The 25,703-nt window shown below is 41.4% G+C and overlaps 1 protein-coding gene across 1 annotated transcript in view; it reads left to right on the top strand.

The window, feature by feature from the left end:
- The window catches only part of rab6ba (RAB6B, member RAS oncogene family a), a 64,212-nt gene extending 38,876 nt beyond the window's left edge, over positions 1-25,336 (top strand). The window contains exons 3-8 of the mRNA XM_078259880.1: positions 5,235-5,288; positions 6,307-6,412; positions 7,870-7,981; positions 12,470-12,563; positions 14,683-14,749; positions 22,854-25,336. Coding sequence (XP_078116006.1) covers positions 5,235-5,288; positions 6,307-6,412; positions 7,870-7,981; positions 12,470-12,563; positions 14,683-14,749; positions 22,854-22,918 — 498 coding nt within the window. The 3' untranslated portion in view covers positions 22,919-25,336. The remainder of the gene's footprint in view (positions 1-5,234; positions 5,289-6,306; positions 6,413-7,869; positions 7,982-12,469; positions 12,564-14,682; positions 14,750-22,853) is intronic.
- Positions 25,337-25,703: the final 367 nt, after the last annotated feature.

The raw sequence follows: 25,703 nt of genomic DNA, 5'->3' as shown, positions 1-25,703 counted from the left end.
TGCTGTCTGACGGAGAAGGCATGATCATAGATTGATGAATTCCCTCTTGTTCTGGCAGTAAATTCCAAATTAATCTGATTTTGCGTGTTCACAAACTGCTGTCAGATATGGCGCTGTGAGCAAATGCCAGCATGCTCACTGTGACTCCAGATCTATTGGTTTAACAGCGTCACTGACAGATGGAGGACCTTGAAAGTCCTGGTGGGAGCAGCAGTAGTCTCGCATTACCAGACCTTCCTCCACAGCGCTGCGGAGGAGGGTCTGGCTAGTCCACACAGCATTCCAGGATGGGAGAAAAACATGCTCTGGTTCATTGGCATTTCTTTAATCGATCACAATAGTTTTTTTTACAATTTTCACTCTGTTAGAAATCACTACACACATGCTTGAAATACACACATACTCAGGACCTATACATGCACAAATGGAGATGTCAGAGTGAGGGGGCTGCCGGAGCTGGACCAGCGCCCTGAGCGACTGGGGGGGTACAGTGCCTTGCTCAAGAGCTAGCTACCAATCCACACTCCGTACTTTGGTCCATACGGGGACTTGAACCAGCGACCCTCTGGTTCCCAGCCCAACTCCCTACGGACTGAGATAATGCTACCTTCCTCTTGGGTGGAGCTAAGCTCTGGACGGAGCCACGGTGCCTCTGCGAAATAGTCTCAGGAAGGAACTTGTTTTGGTGGAACATGTGTACGTTCAAAAGTAGTTTTAGTCGTGCAACAGAAAACTCAGATTGGACAGATAGTCTAGCTAGCTGTCTGGATTTACCCTGCAGAGATCTGAGGAGCAGTTAACCATAGTCCTCACAAATCCCCCAAAGGTTAGAACGCCAACATAAAGGAAGCAGAGAGTAACGGACACCTGGCCGAAATGAGGGACATCCCGCAGAATTTCCAGCGGCACCGGAAGTGGAACGTCGTGGATATAGACTAGAGCAGCAGTGATGGAAGAAGTATTCAGATTCACTACTTAAATACCACCAATTAAAAAAAGATTTCAAAAATATTCCATGTTCAAATCCTCTGTTAAAGTTGCACGCAGTGATTAAAGCCAAATGTGGCATTTCTGTTTGTTCATAAATCTGTGAACATCTTGTTGGTGCAAACACTCCCAAGTTTGGAGTAAACGGCAGGTCTAGTGTCCTCCATGACCTCCTCACAGGTGAACCCTGAGAAGTAGTAAACAGTAAAGCCTGTGCTCAGTTTAAAGAGAGGCACTGGTCGACAGTGCTCACTGGAATCAGTAGCATGTATTTTCTATGAGACTGATTGTCAGACAATAGAGCTGGGCAATATATCTATATTATATCTATCGTGATATGAGACTAGATATCGTCTTAGATTTTGTATATCGTAATATGGCATAAGTGTCTTTTCCTGGTTTTAAAGGCTGCATTACAGTAAAGTGATGTACTTTTCTGAACTTACCAGACTGTAACTGTTCTATTATTTACCTTTACCCACTTATTCAGTATATCCACATTACTGATGATTATTTATCAAAAATCGCATTGTGTAAATATTTTGTGAAAGCACCAATAGTCAACACTACAATATCGTTGCGGTATCGATAACGAGGTATTTGGTCAAAAATATTGTGATATTTGATTATCTCCATATCGCCCAGCCCTATCAGACAATCCCGCTGGATTACAGGATTGTTTTCTGGAATTATCCCGACGTGATTATGACAACACCTGCTGTCACTATAGAGTCACAATCATCCCTAATTCATCACTACATTATTGCTGCTGAAACACACTAATCGTCTCATTAGTTTCTTTCAGAATTCACCAGGATAAATTGTGTTCTGTCTGAATGTAAATATTAAATACAGTACACCTTTGTTCAGGTATTGCTCACATTTCCCCATGTGTCCGTCCAGTCATGTTACTTCCATTCCCATCTGGTGTCACAGTAGTATTTGTCAGAAAACGTTTCACATAACCCAACTGTGATTTCCATCTTCATTGCCTTAGAGTACCAGATGAGTCGTCATGTTTGAGTGCATACAAACCCACTGTAGCACCTACCCTGCTGCCATCACCTGATTGGTTTATAGCAGAACATGTGAATGTTACAAACTACTATGTCTAATTGTCTTTGAATTTTTCTCATCGTCTTAAACGTACAATATGTAGTTTTCTGCCGCTAGGGGTCTCTCGATCAAAACAATGGATTGTAAACACGGACTTTTCCCCAACATAATTAAGACTAATGATTATTTTCATTTTTGATTAATTGATTGATACATTTTTTTATTTATTATTTTGTCTATAAAATAGTTAAAGATACCAATGATATACTGTTTGTCTCAAACCCAAAGCTTTTCAGCTTACAACGAGCTACTGCCACTACCAAACTAAAACAAATAACTATTTGCAAATCCAGTTTGTTGCTGGTAATGATAAGATTACAAGAGAAAAGAAATGAATATTTAAGATTATTGTGCCAATGCTAATGGCGTTCCGGCTCATAAACATAACCTTTAACTAGAAAACATGTCTGATGGATACATTTTGATAGAATACTGTACCTATATATATATATAGGCAAGGTTGTAAACTCAAGGGTCTGTGCATCACTGTCTATTTTCCCCTTTTTTTTTAATTTTGTTTTTAATTTTTTTATAATGTCCTTTAATGTTTTTGTAGTTTAGTTTTTGTTTATAGTTGCGCTATGTCCTCTTTCTTTTTATTTTGTTGTATGTATACTGCTTCTTTTTTCTGATGGATATGTGTGTGTGTTTAAATTTTCTGAAAAACTCACAAAAAGATTATTGTGCCAATGCAAATGCTAGTTGGTCAGCTAGTTAGCTAGTTTGATCAGCTGGCATGGTTGCTTTAAGGCCCAGTTCATTCACCCTGACTCAGTCATAGTGGTGTTGCTTGCATTATTTCGATTTTGTATGTTTTCCCATTACCTTCAGTGTGATTTGTACTCTATAACGCTATTGCATGATGGAGTAAATGTTAATGAATCTCTAAAAAGATGTCTCCTGGTGTCCCCACATCAAAAACGTCATGTCAAAATCTGTTTATTTAATGATTATTCCACATGTGAAAAAATATCTTAAGCCCAATATCTTAAGGCCTTATACAGGTAAAACGAGTGAAATCTCTCAGATCCCTTAAAAGCATATTTTGACCTAGTCCCTGGCAAAATGAGTCAGAGTGCCATGGTCTTTCTTCTAACAATGTGTGTTGGTTAATAATTGAAAAGGAATATGAATAATTTCTGTAGATCTAATCCGTCTGTGTGAGATTCTATATTTAAAAGTGGAGCCTACAGCACCTTTGCTATCCCCCAGGGAAAACTCCTCCACATCTCTATGCTTTTAACTTTATTCAAGCTATTGTGTCAACAATGTCACACCAAATCAGCAATATTAAATGTTTTCTCAGGGGACCCGAATGTTCAAAGCTTTCTTTAATTTCAAAGTTATGTTTATGCTGTTGTAGCGAGTCAATTTAACCAAATTAGTGCTTTTAACTTCTAGCACACAGTGAGTTTTTTAAGTCTGTTATGCAAGTTGGTAAATACTTTTCAAGCATATTCTGCCAGAATAAATAGGGGAGTTAATTTGGAAGTGCATGAAATCCACCTGTCTGTTTTGGGGCTGATACAGCCAAAAAAGTATTTTAATTTAGTTTACTATAATCTTGTATGAAGCACTTTATAATTATAATTCTTTGAGGCTGTTTATTTTCAGCCTAGCAGTGCTCGATCTGACTGAGTGTAAAGGAAGAGTATGAATGACGTCCTGTCTTCATGCCAGACTCTCTGAGTTAGGCCACTGTTGTAGCCGACATCACCAAGGAAACGAGTGTGTGATCAAGCTGCTGATGCCTAACTCTGTCAAAGTGGGCAGTGGGCACCCTGCTGGACGGCCTAGCATAGACAAACACAACGGATACACCCACAACAAAATACAAATGTATTAGAATGTATCTTAGTACAAATAAATGTTATCGAAATGAAATCAATGTGGCTGTTTAAATACAAGCAGGAAACTGCACCCTCCCTGTCTATCAGCCTATCAGACCCCTCAGCCAGCTGCAGGATGTGCTCTAGCTGCTCAGTGCTGGAGTTTGCAGGCTGGGGTCACACAAGCTTAAAACATGTAGCTGGGACTGCTGCCTAATCCTGGGTCAGTTCTTTACCTGCTGCCTTTAAGCCTTTTACACCCTTGTCCCCCTCACACCTACACTGAGACATCAAACATCTGGAAAGCACCACTAACCACATCTGCCTTAACCAACTGTAAAAAAAAATAAATAAAAAAAAGTCATTCCGAACTCTTCTGTCTCTTAAAATGCACCTTTTGTTCTTAAAATAATTTAAAGTGCATACTTTCCAAAAGAATATTAGGAAGATTTCTAACACATGGTCCATGTCTGCAAAACAGTAATAGAATAGTTACTGCTAATACTTAATTTTATAATAATGGCATTAGTGCTTTACAAGCACTGTGTTGTTTATTTTGAAAAGAAGCCATCTTTGTGATTGTGAGGTCTGGAAGTTTAATGTCAAGTGTCTATAACTGAACAGTTCTGGCATCAAAAAAACAAATTCAGTTACACAAAAAAAAAGATCTGCAGTTTATCATTGATTTCTAGGTTTTGATTCATCCAAGCCAGAGCACCTGATGATATCACGGCAGGCAGCAGAGCAGAGAGCCCTGGGCTTGGTCCCTTGAAGAGAACACAGTGCCATCTGCCTTGGGACACAATACGGGAATGATTAGATTGCTATTATGAATAGCAAATGTGAAATGATATGAGCCATGATTTTAGCGGCCCATTTGAGTGTAAAACCATATTCAAACATTACAATTGTTCTGATAATTGAAGTGAAATATTTGCACAATAATAGCTGACATACTGTAACCTGTTTTGAATTTAAAAAGTGACTGCATTTGATGATCAATTCAAAAGACATTAGAAACTCAAAAATAATCAGAGTTGAATCAACAATCTTTTTTTTTAAGCTCCATAATTTAGTTATTTGTTTACAGTGCTGTTGTATTGGACTGCATTATAGTGTACTGGTATCCATACATGGAGTGTTGTGAGATGATCAGGACTGTAATGAACCATGGATCTAACAGTAATCTGTCTTCCTCTTTTCTCTATAAGTTGCATTATTCAGTTCCTCAGCCAATACTCTGTTCTTTGCTTTTCGAGGTATTTACAGTGACGTTGATCCACGGGTATCTTCTTTCCCTAGGCCACAATTGGAATTGACTTCCTGTCAAAAACCATGTACTTGGAAGATCGAACGGTAAGAACCTCAGTAACAGCTGTATAATGTCATGACGGAGATGTTAAATGTCTGTAATGTGTCAGCAGTGCAGTAACTCCTTTAAAAAAAAAATACTGTACAACTGCTCATCACTACAATAATGCATGTGCTGAAATGTTACTCTGCAGTACTGATGAACAGCATGTCGTCTGTGTAGCTTGTAATATGTAGATGAATACTATCTGTGTGCATGTCTGTTTATCTTTGGTAATCTTTCATACAGCAGTACAACCTTGTAGGTGTCATCACACTGCAGACCACTGTTGGAGAGAATCGTCACTAGGGCGACACGGGACATCCTGCACAAACCCACCATTTTTAAATAGCCAAGCTACCATCAAGAAACCGCAATTTTTTTTATCATGCGATCCAGAATTAAAAAAAATGGCAGCCCGCAAAACTCCAGCATACAGTATGTGAGGGTTGCAGCGATATACCGGTTTCACTGTGGCATGAAAATGTACGGTTATCATACTTTGTACATTCACTTATCTACGGTACCAAAAGGGAGACTTTTTACACATACTCCCATTAAAAAAATGGTTTCAATTATAACAAAGCAATTGTTGTTGTTGTTGTTGTAAAGCGGTTATTGTACCGTGAACATTGGATACCGTTGCAACCCTACAATCTGTATACTACGCCGTACATTTGACCAAGTGCAGACATTCTTCTGTTGCCGATGAAAGGATTCAACGAGTATCGCGTTAAAGATGATGTCCCAGCAGTGTCATGTGGTGGCGCTATGGCGATCGGCTGAGAATCCGGCCTACACTGGATAGTAATGCGCAGTCGAAAACAAAAACAGAAAAGATACTACTACTGCACCAAAAAAGCAAGTGGAGCCGTACCATAGAGTGGAAATGCTGCTTTATTGTACTATTATTGTGTTGTGTATGGTTGTGTGTGTGGAGGGAGCCTATTGTTTTTGGTTTTTTTGGCTCTCTGAATATCTCAATAATCTCAGCCTCCTCAGCTTTCTCTCTCTGAACCCCAGGTGAGGTTGCAGCTCTGGGACACAGCGGGACAAGAGCGCTTCAGGAGCCTCATTCCCAGTTATATACGGGACTCCACTGTGGCTGTGGTGGTCTACGACATTACAAGTCAGTGTCCCTTATCAAACTTTGAATATCATACTTAGTTGCTGGCCCATTAAGTGTCCAGCTCCTTTTACTGTTAGACCTGTAAGTGTTTATCTGTAATCATACTTTAGTCATCTGTTTTTACCGGTTTACTGTCAACACAGGTAGCCCAAGTTCTCTCTCCCTCTCCCTCTCTCTGTCTCTCTCTCTCCCTCTCCCTCTCTCTGTCTCTCTCTCTCTCTCTCTCTGTCTCTCTCTCTCTCTCTCTCTCTCTCCCTCTCTCTCTCTCTCTCTCTCTCTCTCTCTCTCTCTCTCTCTCTCTCTGTCTCTCTGTCTCTCTCTCTCTCTCTCTCTGTCTCTGTCTCTCTCTCTCTCTCTCTCTCTCTCTCTCTCTCTCTCTCTCTCTCTCTCTCTCTCTCTCTCTCTCTCTCTCTCTCTCTCTCTCTCTCTCTCTCTCTCTCTCTCTCTCTCTCTCTCTCTGTCTCTCTCTCTCTCTCTCTCTCTCTCTCTGTCTCTCTCCCTCTCTGTCTCTCTCTCCCTCTCTCTCTCTCTGTCTCTCTCTCTCTCTCTCTCTCTCTCTCTCTCTCTCTCTCTCTCTCTCTCTCTCTCTCTCTCTCTCTCTCTCTCTCTCTCTCTCTCTCTCTCTGTCTCTCTCTCTCTCTCTCTCTCTCTCTCTCTCTGTCTCTCTCTCTCTCTCTCTCTCTCTCTCTGTCTCTCTCTCTCTCTCTCTCTCTCTCTCTCTCTCTCTCTCTCTCTCCCTCTCTCTCTCTCTCTCTCTCTCTCTCTCTCTCTAAAACCATGCAATATCCAGTTGGTGTGGTGAGGAATATTTATCATTACCCATGACAGAAAGTGATATTATTCTCTCTCAAATCTGTCAATGGCTTCCATTTAATCGTTTAAAAGTGCAAAGTACACTTACTGTAATATGGCTGTCCTCTGGAAGTGAATTTTATTCCTGATTTTATTGGAAAAATATCAGATACCATCCCCCCAAACTATGCGCTCTTTTTGCCCAGAAAAAGACGAGGGCCTGTCTCATCAAAGTCCCAGTCCAAAAATACAGTCTGCATGCTTAATGAACATGGCAAGGTCCAAGGGATTTCTAAAAGCTTTGAACATGCTACAGAGCATGGATGATTTATTGTGTAATTCCAGTACTGTGTGTATCATACAGTATCATCTATCAGCTACGTAATAGCTTGAGACATGATATGTAAGATATCTTTAATATGATCTTCCACATGGGATTTTATCTTCTTCTTGCATTAATAATAAGCAGTACCATGTCATAAAAATGAAATATATAATAAAATATTGGATTTCATTTTGTATCTGCAGCTGCCAGCTGTTAAAACACACACCAAGCACGTCAGTGTTTAAAACTCCTGATGAAATGTTAATGGTTGGTTTAGAACAGTAAGAGCAGGAGACAGCAGCTTTAATTTGACTCCAGTTGTCTTTCTTCTTCTCAACAGATGTTAATTCATTCCAGCAGACGTCAAAATGGATCGAGGATGTGAGAACAGAGAGAGGAAGTGATGTCATCATTATGCTTGTCGGCAATAAAACAGATCTGGCAGATAAGAGGTACGCACTGTAGTTACCACTGAAACCTGTCTCCTACAACAGTTCTTCTATCACATTTTGTCTTTTTAGTCAGCATTTCCTTTTATGTCTTGAAGCCATGGCAACCATGATGTGCAAAGTGTCAGCCTGTCTGTCCGTAGGAACAATAGCTCGACAACAAACAAAAAACATGATAAAAACATCAGGCCGACAGCTTCTGGCTGAATCCATCTATATATTAATGAGACTGATTATCTTGATATAACTCCTTAATACTTAACCATATGAATGTATTAATAATGCCACCTCAATGTTATATGAAGACAGGAATTTGCTAGCTTATTAATCAAATATCTAAATGAATACACTCATTAGCATAACTGGTTGTTTAGTGTTTTTTATAGTAATTATGGTGGAACATTGGGCAACTCAGCTGCTCTTATTGCTTTGAAATGTTAAATGATTGCTTGCTCAGTGGCTGAGCCCCTGGTGACACTTGAGCAATCAAACGGTATTCACAAAGGACTTCTTTTTTCTTATAACGTATATATGTATGTATATAACTGAACTCTATAGTTGTATTGAGGAAAAGGTGATGAAATGCTGATGAAACCGGATGTTTAATATAGCTGAGAAGGGAAAAGAAATTGATTTGAAAAGGGAATACTTGGAGAAACAGGGTAATGGCATTAAGCAGAAATATACAGTAGTGGAAAATGAAGGGAGAATTGAACCATAAAATCTCTTGTGTGTTTGTGCCAAAATGCATTAATGGTTCATACTGTACAGTATGTGCACAATCTTTGCTTGTGATAGATAACAGATGTTAAGTAATCAGTCAAATGGGAAACACCCCAGACAGCCTAGAAAATCTTCAGTTCCAATGTTGCTTCCTTTTTTCGTGTAAAAGTCCTTTTTCTGACATCCTTCAAGACTTGCAGAAAATGAAGATGAACCACTTTAACTTGATCCGTTACGCTGATACACTGAGCATTCAGTAATGTTGTCTTTTTGTATTTTGTATTGGTTCAATTAGTTTCTTTTTTACCAGGACATCTCCTGAGATGCAATATCTTTTTTACAGGAGATACCTGTCCAAAATGGCAGTGTAGAGTAGTTAACACATAGTCACACATGAACAGTTCACTTACTTTAGTCATGCGTGCGAAGCGTGCAGTGGCTGCCGAAGCACTGAACAGAAACTGCTTCTGTCCCTTGGTGAGGTTTATACTACATAACATTAATTAGCAAATGTTACACATGCTAACATGTTAGCATTTAGCTCAAAGCACAGTCTCAGAGCTGCTAGCATGGCTGTATTACTTATGTTCTTTCTTGTGAAACACATATTTATGTTCCTTTTATGTCACTTTCTTGAAATCAATTTTACCCACTGTGATCAACTTTACAGTCCTCCTATTTTATACAAGTAACGTACATATGCAGTGAGTTATGTATCCAAGAAAAATGAATTCATATGTTACACATGCTTTAGTTTACAGTATACATTAAGAGCACTCATTAGTTGTCATTAGTAACATATTTCTGAGCGTAAGTTAGGAGGCTGACAAACACTTAATGTGGTCCAGTAATTTATCTTTCTTCTGTATTATTGCTGTTGTGTCTTTAGTAATGGCCTCTGTAGTAGTAATCCTCTGGGAGATCCTTCATAAATGTGGGGGGACTGCGCGGTCATGGAATGGGGACTACGCCAACAGTTTTGTTGTCATTACTTAGAATTCCTCATGGGGGAGGCAGAAACTACGCACTATAGCTTTAATACACAGAATTAGTTGTGGCGCTGAAATTATTTTTGAAATGTCCTCCAGTAAAAACGGTAAACAGAAAACTACTGAAGCTTATCTCTTTTAATATGAAGGTAATTTATCGTAACTACAGTTTAGTTGGGTCTTAATGGGGTCTGGGAGTTAAAACTCCAGTAAATGTTCCATGGCAAAGAAGTAACGGGCATCAACATAACCTGAGAATCCTCTCATAGAGGCAAGTCAGCCTTATGCTGTCTGTACGGGCCAGACAGGTGTTTGCCAAAATCAGTGCAGAAAAATGAAAATGGCTTTCTCATATTTGTTATACTACAGTACCCCACATTTTTTCTGTGCTCCAGTTTTAGTTTTTCTAATGGGAATGTGGTTGAAAATGCCAGTAAATGTTTCACATACAAGAGATGATAATTAATGTTGCTGTCACTATGGGTACTGTTACTTGTTTTCAGTGGCTCCAGTGATGCTACACAGCAACGGTCAAATTCAAGTGCTAATGAGGATTTTATTTGGATTCACTATGTGATGGTGTTGAAAGATGCATCAAATGAAAAAGAATAAGTACATGTGCATCGTATGTCAGTGTCTGAGGAAATGACAGTATGAAGGAGATATAAAAGTCTGGCCTGCATGTAGATACTTTTTTTTTCTTTCTTTCGTTGTGACATCTTCGCTCTGTTTCTAGGTGGCTGTGTGCCTGCCGCTGGCCCTTTTAAAAATAATTTTAAAATAAGTCAATGATGCAACATAGCACTGACACATCTAACCCTGCCTTGAGAAGAAGCAGAGGTTTGTGTATTTTGCATTACTGTGATATGGTGCAATTTGATTATCAGTTGGTCGAGAGGAGCACTTCTGTCTCTCATTGTTCATTGCTTTGTTCATTCGTGCGTGGTGGAGCTTTTCACAATGCTCAGTACCTAGGGAGTTGAAGTATGAAGAGTTTAGGTGCTGCAGAGTCCCCGGAGCCCTGTATAAGGGAAACCTAGTGTGCATCGTACACCAGGCAGCATCAGCCAAGTGATGATGTGCTAAACACTGACAGGAAGTATTTTGTTATTTTCTTCTCTTCTATATTGACACAATATTTTGGTGAGAAGTTTATAGTTTAAGTTAAGAACACGTTCACACATCCAGCTGAACCAGAGCAACATTAGCATTCATTTGAAATTGTGTTTTTGGCTACCTGGCAAATGTAAGTCCAAACCTACTCTTTTAGCTCTGTTTTATTCTACACTTTTTCCTTAGGGAAATATCTGGCTCCACTATGTTCACCAGCTAGTTGCTAACTGTGTCTGTGTGCCGTTTGGTGTGTACAGTGGCTCAATCAAAGCCTTTTCACTGAACACAGCCGTCTGCTGCTGCTGCTGAACCGATGCAGTAAAGTTTGGGGACATAACACCAAAACAGTGAACGCTTAAAAGCTCTATAGAGCTGAGAAGAACTAGAGTTGAGTTATAATTCTCTATGGGTTCATCCCTATGGGTGCCACCTTTCACACTACATGTTGTAATTTGATCCATTATAAATATGTTTTTTTATTAGTGCAGCTTGTAAATGGAAAAATTAACTGTCAACATTTTAATAGGCCACCACCAGTGTATATATATATATATATATATATATATATATATATATATATATATATATACTACTAAAATTAAAATGAAGCACAGTTCAAGTTGATCTTTGTTCTGCTTGAGTTCATAATGACAATGGATAGTAATGGTACCGCTCCCTTATTTGCATATACTGTTGACAGGATGTGATCACCAGTGGCTTAAGTGAGAGCTGATGTCACATTTCAGCACAGAACTGCATTGAAACTCTCTGCTAGCGTGCATGAATGTTGCTAGGATACCATCCTTTATACAATTTCTTTGCCAACTGATGATGAATAATTCTTGTGTTCTTTATGTTGGAACTCAGACATATGCATCTAGAAATAGTCCCAGCAGCACTGGTGCAACTTTATCAGGTGATGTTATTATGTAAATACATCTCAGTGCAGTGTTTTCTGGTCTTGCTGTAGAACTTAATTTTCCTTTTTCACAAAGACTGAATTTCTCTTTCTTCTGTGTTGTGATGCAAAGGAGGAGTTATTTAAGGAAAGGAGGATCAGTTAAATATATAATGCTGCTCTGTTTGATGCTTGGCACAACAGGATACGTTGTTTAGACTGGCATTACAGCCAGTTAGGGGTTAATTAAAAGTAAACAAATGGTGTTTTTGAGTCAGTACACTGCGAAGATTTCCTTTTTTGTGTTGAGAGGAACAGAGAAAACTTGTTACATCATGGTTTTCCCAGAAGGCCATTGGCAGGTTGATTTAAGCCAGTCGTCTGTCAGGATTGTGATCTCTCTGTTTGTGTTAATGACACCTGTCTCAGTCTCCATTTCACAGCCAGAGCCAAACAATCACTGCCAGACTCATTACAATGTAATGCAAATTGGCTGTTAATAATTTCTCGCAGGACAATATAAATAATCATCCACACTCATTAGCTAATTAAGTCTGGTATATCCTCACTAGCCTAGAATAACAGGAGCTTCAGCTGCACATAGTGGGCTTTACTGCCAGTCTCTGTGTAGTGTCTACTTGGCTTTGTGTAGAGTGTAGATATTAGAAAAGCAGCCTCTGTTTTGTGCCCACAGTCTGTAAACAGTTTATTATCATTTCTCCTGCATTAATCTGCAGTGTTTTGATGGTTATTCATCTCTTTCCACAGGCAAATTACAATTGAAGAAGGTGAACAGAGGGCTAAAGAGCTGAGCGTCATGTTCATAGAGACCAGCGCCAAGACGGGTTACAACGTCAAACAGGTGAGTTCAGAGTAAGTCTGTTGCTTAGATAGTTTAAGTCTTCAAACAGGAACTAAACCCCCAAAACACTTTTTAAGCTGAAAACCAATACATATGTGTATTTAGTAGTGTTGTTGATGGATTTGTGTCCAAAGCTTGACATTTTAGTGCAAAGTGTTTGAATTGTACATAAGGTGTTATTAATATTCGTAGCAACTTCCCTCTACTGGTTGAAACCCAGCTATTGCTCTGTGACGTATACAATAGTGGATTTCCTCACCAGACTGCCACCAATTTCTGTAAACTTACGAAAGCGACAATACAGCTTCACACCTACTTCAGTTGGCAACTGTGGATTAATGGTATAGCATCAAACTTGCAGCAGAGTTGTGTGTCACATCCAGGGTTTCCACCTTAAAAAGTCTAAAGAACTCTAAAATTCGACTAAAAATTAGACCAATATTACAACTTATATTGCAGCCAATCTAGACACCACCTCCTATAATGCCAATGAGGAAATCAGGGAATTTTTTTTTTATGTTGCGATATAGGTCTTAAATTTCATTCATAATGGTCTTAAAAAGGTCTTCAAAATTCTTAAATTTGACTTAGTGAAACCCTGACATCTAAGTGCTGGTGTGTGTTCATTCCTGTGGACTCACTCATCTAAACATTGCTCCATATCGCTACTAGTGATCAAAAACTCCACAGGGCACCTTTTAAAGGTCTCTTGTTTTTCATACAAATATAATTCGTGGAAGATAAATACAAGTGATGGTCCAGTATTTCATCCTGTCTAAGTCTATGCTGCCACTACCAGCATCTGACCAAGACTGAATTGTGCATGTGTTCATTCCTTTTAGTGACATTTAATTAGTACCTCTCATGTTTAGAGAAATGTGTGTTCCAGATACAAAGAGAAGCGCAGCCGGGTTCAACAACAGTGATTTGTCCCTGAACAGATGTTTGTGGTCGGAAACAACGACTGTCTGTTAAGTTAATAAGTAGTGAGATGAAGGCGAGCTGTATTGTGTCTGTCAGTGAATGGCGTTGCTGGCAGGCGCCTCTCTCAGACAGAGGAGGCTATTCTTCACCTTACCTCAGGACTGTGGACTCTAACAGCCAAATGCCAGGATGCAACATAGTGGTGTGAAAGGTCACAGTACTCCAAAGGCCGCAGTGTTCACACTGTTTAGCTGTGTCATCACTATCCACTGAGATGCTGTGTCAGCAATTGTAAGCTTTCAGACATCAATTTCTCCATCTTTCATAAGAACTCATAAGTTGTGTAATAAGACTACCTATTGATGGTGTTTTGAATGATGAAATCAAATACAAATCATTAAATAAACTTTGATTTTTTTTTTTGTGTTTAGCCAAAATTTAGATGAATGGAGACATGTTTCTTGTTTTTTTATTCCTGTTTTTTATTAATTCACTATAATGTAATCTTTATTTTTTACATTTTGGATGTATTATTCACAAAGACTGAATTTACAATACCATCCAAAGGAGCAAGGGACAGATGCTTAAGCCACAGTTTAGCCCAAAATGTGCACATGCTTGATAAAAAAACAAAGTGACAGCTATTCCCAGAAACATCGTGTAGTGACATATGATGAATGTGAAACAGAACAGGGACATACAGTAGTCAGAACCTTTGATTTGAAAGTATGCAATTATCTGACAAGCACATACTGTATGCTAAGATATTTGTTTGTTTGTCAAACATTACTGGATGGTATATTGACCATGTGAGGTACCCACAATTGCAACAGGTTGCAACTGTGTTAATTCCCATACTGCAGGAAAACCATCACTCAATCTAGTCAGGTTAGCAGTCGCCGTAATAAGAGACGTTCTTTTATTTTGGAAATCAGTCTGCTCACACAACTGCATTACTACATAATAGTAATTTAACTGTGACAGTCATAATGTTTATAGAAGGTTTATAGAAGGAAAGTTCATATCCAAGTTAATACCCGAGTCTAATGAATAGTAGTAAATGGCTGCATTAGATTATTTTCACGATTAATGAAATGAACAGGCTACTTGTTAGACAAATTAGTGAGTGTTCATGTTGTGTATCCCTGATTCAGTCTAAAGACAAAGTGCCCTCATTCTGTTTCTTTCTTTCCAGCTGTTTCGACGTGTGGCAGCTGCTCTTCCAGGAATGGAAAGTATGCAAGAAACAAGCAAAGAAGGGAGTATCCTTTGACCCATTTACACATGAAGATCTTCTTTTCATGATATACAAAACTTTTTAATAATAAGATGTGAACAGTCTCAGCTCGGAGGAATTGTTTTCGCATTTTAATCTCGATGTGAGGGCTTGTGACGGCATCATTCATTGCTCACTTCTAAATGAAAGGGGTTCCAGAAGGGAAACCTGCATTCTGGCACCTATACCTGTCCAATTAAATGTGGTTTTACCACGATACTCTTGCTAACTGTTCTGGGGGGGTGTATTTGTTTTGATTACATTTAAGGAGTGGTTTGACTCGAGACGCACATGTTTATATCTAATATCAAAGGAGATAAGTACAGCAGCTGAGACAGATTTCAGCTGTAATTTTCATCAGTAACTAAAGAGAGCCCTTAGGCTGTCTTGGCTCCTCTCACGCTCCCACATTGATTTTCACATCTGTAAATATATCAGATGTGGGTAACAATAAGGCAGCCTACACTTCACACTCTTTTAGTGGTCTGCAGTTTAAAGAGACATTTCACGCATAATTTATCTGCACTTTGATTGGTTAGATTCTCAAAGAAAGCTTTATAGCTCCTTAGACCATGTTTAGATTTGAACCCCCTACAGTTATGTATTTACTGTAATCTAAACAATTTAGTTCATTTAAGACTGATTCAGTATGCTTCTGTGAAGCTTAACATAATCCTTTCATCTTGTGTTATTTAAGTTTGTATCGATTTCTTTAAAGAGACTGAAGAATACAAAAGCATGAATGAAAAGAACAACACAGGTGACAGCGCTGCCTCACTAACACATTATAAAAAGCACCAGTCCAAATCAGTGAGTGAAATAATAAATGCCCACTCATACAAAGACCACTTACATATTATATAATAAATAGAGAGAGATAATAATCAGATCATAGTAAAAAAATGATAAGCTCTTCATACAACAAGAAGCTATGTGGCTGTAACGAAAGCTAAAGCCACTCACACATGGACAGGTAGACAGATTATACTGAGTAACACAGAGCTGTTCACATGCATGTTAAATCACAAGTGCAGCTCAGTCTAGCCCCCTCCACCACATTGGTCACTATATATACATACGCTTTCACTATGGTTCCCCATAGGCCAGGTTTAAAATCGACTTAGTAGATATGCTGTTTAACAGTTGTGCAAGTTGGAAATAATTAGTTGGGGGAAAAAATGTAGCAATAAACGTACAGACAACTATTGTAATTTCCCTATCGGGGATCAATAAAGAGTATAAATTAAATAAATGATCACTGGATTACTTTGATACTGAAGAAAACCTAAAAAATAGGATGACTTTCATGCAAGTTTTGGAATTATAAGGAAGCAGTTTATACTTAAACACTATTTTGGAAGATAACTACTTCCATCCATCCATCTTCATCCGCTTATCCGAGGGTCGGGTCGCGGGGGTAGCAGCTCAGCAGGGGACCCCAAACTTCCCTTTCCCGGGCCACATTAACCAGCTCCGACTGGGGGGATCGAGGCGTTCCCAGGCCAGGTTAGAGATATAATCCCTCCACCTAGTCCTGGGTCTCCCCGAGGCCTCCTCCCAGCTGGGACGTGCCTGGAACACCTCCCTAGGGAGGCGCCCAGGGGCATCCTTACCAGATGCCCGAACCACCTCAACTGGCTCCTTTCGGCGCAAAGGAGCAGCGGCTCTACTCCGAGCTCCTCACGGATAACTGAGCTTCTCACCCTATCTCTAAGGGAGACGCCAGCTACCCTCCTGAGGAAACCCATTTCGGCCGCTTGTACCCTGGATCTTGTTCTTTCGGTCATGACCCAGCCTTCATGACCATAGGTGAGGGTAGGAACAAAAACTGACCGGTAGATTGAGAGCTTTGCCTTCTGGCTCAGCTCTCTTTTCGTCTAACGGTCGCGATAAATTGAATGTAATACCGCACCTGCTGTGCCGATTCTCCGACCAATCTCCGCTCCATTGTCCCCTCACTCGCGAACAAGACCCCAAGGTACTTGAACTCCTTCACTTGGGGTAAGGACTCATTCCCTACCTGGAGAAGGCACTCCATCGGTTTCCTGCTGAGAACCATGGCCTCCGATTTAGAGGTGCTGATCCTCATCCCAGCCGCTTCACACTCGGCTGCGAACCGATCCAGTGAGTGCTGAAGGTCACAGGCCGATGATGCCATCAGGACCACATCATCTGCAAAAAGCAGCGATGAGATCCCCAGCCCACCGAACTGCAACCCCTCTCCACCCCGACTACGCCTCGATATCCTGTCCATAAATACTACAAACAGGATTGGTGACAAGCGCAGCCCTGGCGGAGGCCAACTCTCACCTGAAAGCGAGTCCGACTTACTGCCGAGAACCCGGACACAGCTCTCGCTTTGGTCGTACAGAGGTGGATGGCCCTGAGAAGGGACCCCCTCACCCTGTACTCCCGCAGCACCTCCCACAGTATCTCCCGGGGCACCCGGTCATACGCCTTCTCCAGATCCACAAAACACATGTAGACTGGTTGGGCATACTCCCAGGCTCCCTCCAGGATCCTTGCAGAGTAAAGATCTGGTCCGTTGTTCCACGACCAGGACGGAATCCGCATTGTTCCTCTTCAACCTGAGATTCGACTATCGACCGAACCCTCCTTTCCAGCACCTTGGAGTAGACTTTACCGGGAGGCTGAGAAGTGTGATACCCCTGTAGTGGCACACACCCTCTGGTCCCCCTTTTTTAAAAGGGAACCACCACCCCGGGTCTGCCACTCCTTAGGCACCGTCCCAGACTTCCACGCAATGTTGAAGAGGCGTGTCAACCAAGACAACCCCTCCACACCCAGAGCTTTAAGCATTTCTGGACGGATCTCATCAATTCCTGGGGGCTTTGCCACTGTGGAGTTGTTTAACTACCTCAGCAACCTCCACCAGGGAAATTGATGCCAATCCCCCCCCTCATCCTCCAGCTCTGCCTCTACCATAGAGGCGTATTAGTCGGATTTAGGAGTTCCTCAAAGTGCTCCTTCCACCGCCCTATTACCTCCTCAGTTGAGGTCAACAGCGTCCCATCCTTACTGTACACAGCTTGGATGGTTCCCCCTTCCCCCCTCCTGAGGTGGCGAGCGGTTTTCCAGAAGCACCTTGGTGCCGACCGAAAGTCCTTCTCCATGTCTTCTCCGAACTTCTCCCACACACGCTGCTTTGCCTCTTTCACGGCAGAGGCTGCAGCCCTTCGGGCCCTTCGGTACCTTGCAACTGCCTCCGGAGTCGTCTGGGATAACATATCCCGGAAAGACTCCTTCTTCAATCGGACGGCTTCCCCTGACCACCGGTGTCCACCACGGTGTTCGTGGGTTACCGCCCCTTGAGGCACCTAAGACCCTAAGACCACAGCTCCTCACCGCAGCTTCAGCAATGGAAACTTTGAACATTGTCCACTCAGGGTTCAATGCCCCCCCAGCCTCCACAGGGATGCACGAAAAGCTCCGCCGGAGGTGTGAGTTGAAAGTCTGTCGGACAGGGGCCTCCTCAGACGTTCCCAATTTACCCGCACTACCCGTTTGGGCTTACCAGGTCTGTCAGAGTCTTCCCCCACCCCCTGACCCAACTCACCACCAGATGGTGATCGGTTGACAGCTCCGCCCCTCTCTTCACCCGAGTGTCCAAAACATATGGCCTCAGATCAGATGAAAGCGATTATAAAATCGATCATTGACCTTTGGCCTAGGGTGCTCTGGTACCAAGTACACTTATGAGCATCCCTATGTTCGAACATGGTGTTCGTTATAGACAATCCATGACTAGCACAGAAGTCCAACAACAAACAACCACTCTGGTTTAGATCAGGGAGGCCGTTCCTCCCAATCACGCCTCTCCATGTGTCTCCATCATTACCCACGTGCGCGTTGAAGTCCCCCCAGCAGAACTATGGAGTCCCCGACTGGAGCCCCCATGCAGGACTCCACTCAAGGTCTCCAAGAAGGCGAATACTCTGAACTCTTGTTTGGTGCATATGCACAAACAACAGTCAGAGATTTTCCCCCCCCACAACCCGCAGGCGTAGGGGAGCGACCCTCTCGTCCACCGGGTTAAACTCCAACGTAGCGGCGCTCAGCCGAGGGCTTGTGAGTATCCCCACACCCGCCCGGCGCCTCACACCCTGGGCAACTCCGGAGAAGAAAAGAGTCCAACCCCTATCCAGGAGTATGGTTCCAGAACCAAGACTGTGCGTAGAGGTAAGCCCCACCAGATCTAACCGGTAGCGCTCCACCTCCCGCACAAGTTCCGGCTCCTTCCCCCACAGAGAGGTGACATTCCACGTCCCCAGAGCCAGCCTCTGCTGCCCGGGTCTGGTCCGTCGAGGCCCCTGACCTTCACTGCCACCCATGTGGCAGCGCACCCGACCCCCAGCGGTTCCTCCCACAGGTGGTGGGCCCATGGGATGGAGGGATGTCCGCCACGTAGCTTTTTCGGGCTGTGCCCGACCGGGCTCCGTGGCAAACCCGGCCACCAGGCGCTCGCTGGCGAGCCCTCCATCTGGGCCTGGCTCCAGGCGGGGGCCCCGGGCTTCCTCCGGGCAGGGTCACTTCATCCCTTCCTCGATTTTTCATAGGATTTTTTGAACCATTCTTTGTCTGGCCCCTCACCTGAGACCACTTTGCCTTGGGAGACCCTACCAGGAGCACAAAGCTCCAGACAACACAGCCCTCAGGTTCATAGGGACACACAAACCTCTCCACCACGATAAGGTGATGGTTCCCGGAGAAGAAGATAACTACTTGATTTGTTTAATTCAGATGGTTGAATATTAGCTCTGGCTACATTTTGGATTGCATTTTTGAACAGAAAGAGGACTGCAGATTCACTTCCATTAAACATGCATTAGGAATGGATCTGTAAATGGCCAGTATGAACAGGAGAAATGATGCCAAAAAGCAAAACCTGAACCTATCCTTTAACATAACACATTCTGCATTTAGCTTTTCCATGCACAAAGTTTGATCTGGCAGCTGAAATAAAACCATTAGAGAGAATGTAGTTAGTTAGTTAGTTAGTTAGAATTAGTCCTAGGTAAACAAGACGTTGAAGACCCCTGGTCTAATGCAAATACTATTGACCCTGAATGTTGCTACTACAACTAAATCAAAGTCTATAGACATGTTTCTCATGTATATACAGTAAATCAATAGCATTTCATGTTGACAGCATTAGTCCTTCACATCCCCGTCAACACACAAAGTAGGGTGCCATCTCTATGGTAACTGTGAGTGAATTATGACATTTTCTTTGATTTCACCATGTGCATATAGCACTGTCATTGCTTGTTCAGTATGAAGCCATCTCACTGGCACTGCAGCATGAATCTGCACTGACTTTAACATAAATCAGACGCTGACCTTGGTGTAGTGAAGGAATGTCTACATTTGTCTCCCTGTGCATCTGTGTTTATAGCCCACTCATCATTTACTGGGAGTCAAACTGCATGGCCTCAATAATGAACTCAGTAACCCAACAGCCCTCTGAACTGTGGAGATCATCCCTTTGCTTTTTGTTGCAGATAGACATATTTCCTGGTTATAATGCATCACTCACATTCAGCCAATTACCTTTTGTCTCTCCTCCTGTTTTAGTTTGTTTTTAGCTCTATCTTTAATGAGGTATAATGGATGTGGGGGAGAACTGTGTGAGGTAGAGGTGTGGTGATGGATGGCAGCTCTGTGCCTCTGCTGTCATTGTCAGTTAATGGAACAGCTCCTCTGTTGTTATTGCCTTGTGAATAATATTGATTTCACTTGGAGAAGAGCAGAAATAGGCTTAGTCCAGGATGCTTACATGCATGTGATGAAGCCTGAATGTGCCTGTTTGATCACCTGCACTTTTAATAAGCATGGTGCACTGGATATTTACATTCTCTGCATGTTAAGCAATGGTGCATGGACTGTAATGGAAGACAAAGAAAAGTAACCAACAATAGTTGAATGTAATGGAACACCTGTATACAAGAAAATGTAAGATATGTTTTCTCACTATGGTTCAAATTGTTCAGTGTACTCTCTATTCCCTTTTTAATTTCCGGTTTCAAATTGGGGACGGATGGGTCACGGTGATTTATGGTGGATGTCAGGGCCTACGGGGGGGGCACAGTCTTATTTTTTTATTATCACCACTGTGGGACTGCAGAGAGAGTGAAGAGGGTGCTTGACCCAGATGGAGTGCTAGGGTCATCCACCCTAACGAGAGAGAGCCAGAAAGCAGACTCATGTTGATCAGAAAACAGCAGCCACTCCATGATTTTGTTAATACATTTTGTTCAGCAGTTTTATTATTCAGGGTTGTTTTGTGATGTTCTAACAGCAAATCATGCCGCTTCCATTCACAAGTCAACATTTTCAAGGTAAAGCTTTTAGTCTTTTAGGTGGGATTGATGCTGTGTTGTGTTCTGGTGAAGCAGTGAAACTTGACAAGTGAACATTACATCTGATTTCAGTATAAATCATAAACTACAGCCACAACAGAGGATAGTGTTGCTTCTCCACCTAATTGAGTCCCAATAGAATCACACAAATAAATGCGTTGTCAGGTATACGCCCGTTCCTGCGCTGTCCCTTGGTCAATAACAACGACGCGCTCTCCCCACAGCAAGTAAACTCAGCAGTTGTTACCATAAAAATCAATGAATGTAGTTTTAACATATGATTCTGGTTATTAAGGTTTCCTCTGACTGTCATTTGGAACAGACAATGTTCAGAAGATGTTTATTGCAGCTTTAAGCTGCCCATATATTGTTTAGAAGTCATTACAAGCTTTTAACTTCATGAACAACGTATGCATACCCCTACAATATGAAACAAATACTACTGCTAGTAGCACAGTAACGGGACTCATTACTCCCTGTTGGCGATGCTGTAGACTGTAAATATACACAAGCACACACGCAGGTATCAGAGGACTGAAATATTTAGGACTGAGGCTGCTCATTTGGTTTGGTAATGTTCGCTGCTGAGATCAGGCCTCCCTCCACATTCCAGATGGGAACACTCAAGTATATGACTGTCCTTTGGGCACCTGGGTAGCTCACCTGGCAGAGTGTGCACCCATATACAGAGCCTTAGTCCTTGATGCAGCGGCCGCGGGTTCAGTTCCGACTTGCAGCTCTTCATTCCCCCTCTCTCTCCCCTTTGATGTCCATGCTATCCTGTCTTGCTGTCAATTAAATTAAAATGAAAAACTACCATAAAATATTACCAACTACCATAAAATATGAAAAAACACACACACACACACACACACACACACACATCAACTGCTGCATTTAACACCACCAACCACTGTAGGACAGACATTTGAAAGCCACAGTGGGACTGTTTACAGACTCACTTGCATACAATATGTAGGCCACAGTCTCCTTATACATGCATAATGTTCACCAGAAAAATGAATAAGTAAGAGCATGCTGCTGTGCTGCCACACTCACCAGCAGTAGTGTATGGAAGCACTCAGTCATGATACACTTGTCTCCTTAAAACAGAGCCAGTCTGCCCCTCGTTCTCACTGCAGAATGTGGAAAAAACTGCAGACTCATTCTGACTTACAGCAACAACTCATTAACACGCCATTGTGCATCAACTTTAATTGTAGCACTGCCATGCCAATGACTTTAGCCAACATCCATTCTCAGTTTTACCCCACTAACAATAGGAGAGAGGATTTCCTGTTGAGCTGACTAACTTGTACATGTTGTAAGAGGAGGATTTTTAAGATACGTGCTGTAAAAGTGTTGTAATAAATTGATTAGTGAATATATATAAATTTTTAGTAATATTATGAACTAAATTTATTTGCTTATTGTTGTCTGTCTCACATAAGTATTTTTGGCTGTTAGAATTATTAACGGCTTGTTAAAAATGAAATAGATTCATAGGAATTAGCATCCTCTAGTGGTAGTAAAGTGAAACTACGGTCCATTAAAAGTAGAGGCAAGTAAGTTATACATATTATAAAAGAGCCCATCACTTTCGTCTGCTTTTCCTCTTAGAAAATATTCCTATCAGCTAATGTTGAAGTGCTTGTATCTGAATAAGTCAATACCAAATGTTTCCAAAGCTTCCTTAATGTTGTTGTCCAGTGATCGACATCAAGTTGGACAAGCAGCAGGAGCCCCAGACTACTGAAGGCGGCTGTTCCTGTTAACTCAGCACCGTGCTGGATCAAAACAACATCATTTACACCACATGCTTGTTATGTTGCTTCCTATTGGTTAACCTGCAGTTGACTTTGCACGTTGAGAATCTGGCCTCCTCACCTGACTATTGGTCATCGGTTAGAACCAGCAATATGTGAATTTGGTTCAAGTAGTGTAGCCTACTCTGATAAGGAAACTGCCAAAAAATCGTACAACTTGCACACAAAAAAAAGAAAGAAAAAAAGACAAAGATGTGAAAAAAAGATTCCCAAGTTACATATGTATGTAAGTAGAAAAGGAAGTTCCCCCAGTTTCTTTTTTGTATTTTTGTATATTCAGGGAAATCTCTCTGGAACGGTTGTTTTTTAAAAAGATGCAAACAACCATGCTCTGTATTTAAGAGCTTAAACAGATGGTTTTAGACGTATTTTTATGGATCCCACTCTGTTTATAGGCAAAAATGGGGATTACCTAAACATAGCCAGTTTTAAAGGTCCCATATTGTAAAAGTGAGATGTCTTTTTCGATTATAAATCAGGTTGAGGTGCTATATAAATAAAAGTATCAAATATATAAATATCAAAACGCTCAATCCACAGAGAAATGCACACAGCCCGTAATCAGAAACAGTGCCTTTAAACGAGCCATCTGAATCTCTGTACGGTTGTGATGTCACAACAGTGCCGTTACAGTCATTCCTCGGCTGCAATGGCAGCGCAGAGACTCAGAGGGCACATTCGGAAGACCCAGGCAACACTGACCGATCAGAGCAGACTGGGCTTTTTTTAGGAGAACATTAAAGCATGTAAACATGTTCTTGTAGAAACCCAAAATACAAGTAGGAACCTGAAATTCAGCATAATTTGGGACCTTTAATCTTAAACCGAATCCACAACGCTCCTGCCCATAACCCCTGTGGGATCCATGACTTTGCGTTGTGATCGTTACAGTAACTGAACAGTAACATCTTGAGTATCTAATGCATGCCTAGTTTTTGAGCATAGGTACTGTCTACCAGTGTACACACGTTTGAATATGTAAATGGTAACATTACACCAGTGACTTAATGCACTCTGATAATGACTAGTCTTTTTGTTTAAACTGTTGAACTGGATTTGTATACTTGACTTCAGAATATCTCTTTGTTGTGCGTGCGTGCGTGCGTGTGTGTGTGTGTGTGTGTGTGTGTGTGTGTGTGTGTAAATGTGTGCTTTCTGTATAGGCAACATCTGCCAAGTCGTGTCATTCTTGCCACATTACGGCACCATTTAGCTCACCATTTGTTTGCGATATGTCCTAGATTCCCCCCCCCCCTCACAGCCATATGACATCTGCCGCTGCATTGTGTGATATCTTGGTAGTTGTGATTATGATAGTCTGCACTTGTGCTGTAGGTGAGCAGTGGCCTTGTGCCACAGAGGAACATGAACACAAAGTTCCCCGTGTGGTGATCTGTAGATTTAAACGCCGGTTCTGTGATCAAAACAGACCGCTAACATTGTAAACCAGTTCTATTCCTGACAGAAGACTAATTTGCACATAGACCTTTCAGGTGAATATGAAGTTATGAAAAGCTTCATTGTAAATGTACATTGACTTAGTTGAAGAACTGTCTGATTGTCATGTGACGTGTGGTTTTCTTTGCTGCTTGTGTTTAAACGGACTACTGATGTTGGCATTAAACAATGTTTTTAGAGCCAGGTAACATAACCTACTGGTCAGCCAGTGTTGAGAACACTACTTTGATTTGACTCGTCTTTGAAGTGAATTCTTACTGCACTTTTGAAGAACATGTTTTAGAATTAGTGAGTGACATTGTAAGTCTTAGAAACATGGTTACATCTTTATCTCCAGAACATTTGGAGAACTGTGTCTTAGAGTAGACTCAAACGTTTATGAATTGTTCACACATGTCCAAAAAAGGGGAGCACTCTTGCAACAAAAAAAAAAACTAGTGAACCTTTCTAACCCATATAATAAGCCAAATAGTAGTAATAATAATAAAAAGAGACAGAGTTGGATCAAATATCACAGGAGATATTGACTGGAACACACTGTCTTGTGGGTTTGGGAATGACAACGACAGGTTGCATTTCAAGTTATAATCCCTCGAACTAAAAGAAGAAACAATAATGTATGAAGCCTCTGTGTTACCTATTTATTACCTCCAAACAGGAATGTACTGCTGCCATTACGACCACACAGCCTTGGAAGGAGAGCACTTCTTGAGAAATGACTTGATGGGTATTTATCTGTAAATTACAACAAATAATGAATCAGTTACTATAGAACTTTCCTTTGTATTTATTTCCCTTCCATATTAAAGTCCCATTTTAGCATTCCCTGGAACTGGACCAAGTAGTGCAACAAATGTCTTAGCGTGTCGGGGGTCTGCGTACCGTTTGAGGGTGGAGGCCGTGGCCATTCCCTGGGGGTGGGTGGGGGGGTATATGTTCTGTCACAGCTCTGTGCAGCAGACCTGATCAGTCTAGAGCTGGCTCTCCATTCACACTGTACAGAGATCTAGCATGTCTCTCCAAATGATTAATAAAGATGTCTTATTACCAACTCATGCACACTTGTGTTTTTTTCCTGAACTTTTCTTTAACACTGTACACATCTGAGCTGTTCTATCTCTTTTATTCTTCTCCCTGTCCACCTTATTGTGTTGTTTCACAGTAATAGTCCCTTTGACTTTACTGTTAAAGATACTGATTAACTTAACTCAAGCACATACTGAGGAGCCCAGCAATGAGATTAGTAAAATGACATTGATGAGACAAAGCTGAATCG

The sequence above is a fragment of the Sander vitreus genome, chromosome 9 (assembly GCF_031162955.1).
Source record: "Sander vitreus isolate 19-12246 chromosome 9, sanVit1, whole genome shotgun sequence".
Taxonomy (NCBI): domain Eukaryota; kingdom Metazoa; phylum Chordata; class Actinopteri; order Perciformes; family Percidae; genus Sander; species Sander vitreus.
The sequence above is the reverse complement of the archived record's forward strand: the minus strand, read 5'-3'. Positions and strand labels throughout refer to the sequence as shown.